The sequence below is a fragment of the Coenobita brevimanus genome, chromosome 35 (genome assembly GCF_032717465.1).
Source record: "Coenobita brevimanus isolate Jiangsu-jjx chromosome 35, ASM3271746v2, whole genome shotgun sequence".
NCBI lineage: Eukaryota > Metazoa > Arthropoda > Malacostraca > Decapoda > Coenobitidae > Coenobita > Coenobita brevimanus.
Genome location: NC_136988.1, coordinates 2,395,001 through 2,397,500, shown reverse-complemented (window position 1 = coordinate 2,397,500; position 2,500 = coordinate 2,395,001). Strand labels below are relative to the sequence as shown.

The following is a 2,500-nucleotide window of genomic DNA, read 5'->3' as shown; positions in this document are numbered from 1 at the left end:
TTACTCACGTGCATCACCTGTATCATGTAGGGAAATAGGTATACATAGCCACATACATAAGACACATTCACAGTCACGTACACGTGCGTCTCAACCTCTTTAGCACGAGGAGGCAATTATTGAGCCGAATAAAACTGACTGACGTTGAGAATAAAAATAATAGGAAGGTTAAGAGTGCACCAGGCCAGAGAGCGTGAGGGGCGTTACTACCCTGTGTTATGGTGCCCTGTTGCTGTTTCTTGATGCTGTCCGCCCCACACAGGCCGAGTAGTGGGACAACGGGTGGTACAGTGATGAAATGATGATGATGGTGTGTGTTTGGAGGTACTACACACCCCATTTATCAGTGACATAATGGGTGATGATGATTCTGATGATGACTAGTATTAAGATGATGCTGATGATGACTAGTATTAAGATGATGCTGATTATGTGATTGTATAAGTCACTGAAGGCAGTACATACACGTATAACAAATGTATCTGTGCATATTAATGTGTATTCTTTGCAGTCAGTGTATGTGTGTATACTAATGTGTTCTTCTTCTTGTTTACAGCGTCGGTGGGGAGCGTGGAGGCCGAGCACAGCCCGGGTAGCGTGGCGGACCCGTCCTCCCCCGCCGCCCCCCTCCCCCACCAGGAGCAGCCCCCGGCCCCACCCCCACACCACCTCCACCCTACCCCCGCCTCCACCCCTGTGCAACAGGAGGCAGTGAAGCAAGAGGTGCAGGAGGCAGCGGCCAGCCCCCGTGGGGCGTCTCCCGGGGCGCTGACCAGCCCCGTTGCTTCCCCAGCGGAGGGTGCTGCCGCAGACACCACAATGTTCCCTCACCAGGCGGCAGCATCGGCATCAGCGGCAGCGGCGGCAGCAGCAGCAGCAGCAGCAGGCGGCAGCAGTAAGGGCACTGAGGGCCAGGGCCAACAGGTGCACTACCGTGGCACCTTTGCCACCGCACAGCCCACCTCGGCACTGACAGGGCCGCAGGTCACCACCCCATCACCCACCACCACTTTCAGCGCGTGGCTGTTCCCCAGCACCTCGCACGACAAGAGTTCCGTGTTGACGCCCATCCTAGGGTTCCTACAGCAGCCCGCTTCCTCCGCCCAGCAGGGCATGCCTGACCCGGCTGCCTCTGCTGCCCCCTCCTTCACCCTTGGTTATGACGACCGCCTTCCTGCCCTTACCCTCTCCAGCACGGACCTGCCTGGGCCCTTTGACACCCAGCCTAGCCCAGGGCCACTCAAGCAGCCCCCAACATACTCTACCTGCACCCCCACCACTGTTGTCACCTCCACACTCTCCACTGCTCAACTTCATCACCCCCCACAGCTGCCCCTCCCACCACAACAGCAGCAGCAACAGTCACAACCACAGCCCCAGCCACCGCAGCAGCAGCAAGTGCCACAGCAACAGCAGCAGCAACAACAACAACAACAGCAACAACAACAGCAGCTGGCGGCGATAGGTCAAGCGGGGACATCGCAGGTGGACTTCAGCCGTGGCCTGGTGGGAAGTAAATTTGGGTACCCTGCCGTGGGGACCTTCACCACACAGGTTCCCTTCAGTGGGGGGCTTGAATCTGTGGCGGGCCCCTCAGGTGTTGTGGTCCCCAAGCAAGAACCACAGTACCCAGAGTCTGCCACACTGGCGCCCTTCGACCAGTCCACAAGCAAGGGGCATGAAATCCTGTCCCAAGTGTACCAACAGAGTCCCCTACCCCTTAAGCTGCTGCCCGTCAAACCGAGAAAGTACCCGAACAGGCCTAGCAAGACCCCCGTTCACGAGAGACCGTATGCCTGCCCAGTAGAGAACTGCGACCGCCGCTTCTCCCGGTCTGATGAGCTCACGAGACACATCCGCATCCACACTGGTCAGAAGCCATTCCAGTGTAGGATATGCATGCGGTCCTTCTCACGGTCGGACCATCTCACCACTCACATCCGCACACACACCGGTGAAAAGCCCTTCTGCTGTGATGTCTGTTCCCGCAAGTTTGCGCGTTCCGATGAGAAGAAGAGACACGCCAAAGTTCACCTCAAACAAAAACTAAAAAAAGTGAGTGGCAGTTCACCTAGCACCTCAGCACCTGCGAGCAGCAGTGGTGCGCCATCAACCAGCACACAACACCTACAGCAACATGCGCCCCCACACCACCCACAGCAACAGCAAGCAGCACAACAGCAACAAGCAGCAGTGCAGCAGCAGCAGCAGCAGCAGCAGCAGGTGCAACAACAGCAACAAATGGGGGGAGTCAGTGGCGTGGTGGTCACGACTGTGTAGGCACTCAGCCACGCTAACCTCCATTAAGACATTTTTTACAAGCTTTAACTATAAGCTTTACGGGCGGGCCTGGGCAGTGGGCGTGGCAGTGTGTGGGCAGTGACCACTGTACTCTAAACCCTCATTAACCAGTAACACCCGCCCACCACCCACCCGCCCACTATATTGTAGACTGGAGTGTGGGGAAGCTGGGCCACGTGGGGGCCAACTGTCATGCGTG

At 57.2% G+C, this 2,500-nt stretch overlaps 1 protein-coding gene across 1 annotated transcript in view; it reads left to right on the top strand.

Annotated features, from left to right (window-relative positions):
- Positions 1–2,280, top strand: part of LOC145396223 (uncharacterized) — an 18,199-nt gene extending 15,919 nt beyond the window's left edge. Inside the window, exon 2 of the mRNA XM_080269658.1 lies at positions 557–2,280. Within this exon, the coding sequence (XP_080125784.1) occupies positions 557–2,280 (1,724 nt within the window). The remainder of the gene's footprint in view (positions 1–556) is intronic.
- Positions 2,281–2,500: the final 220 nt, after the last annotated feature.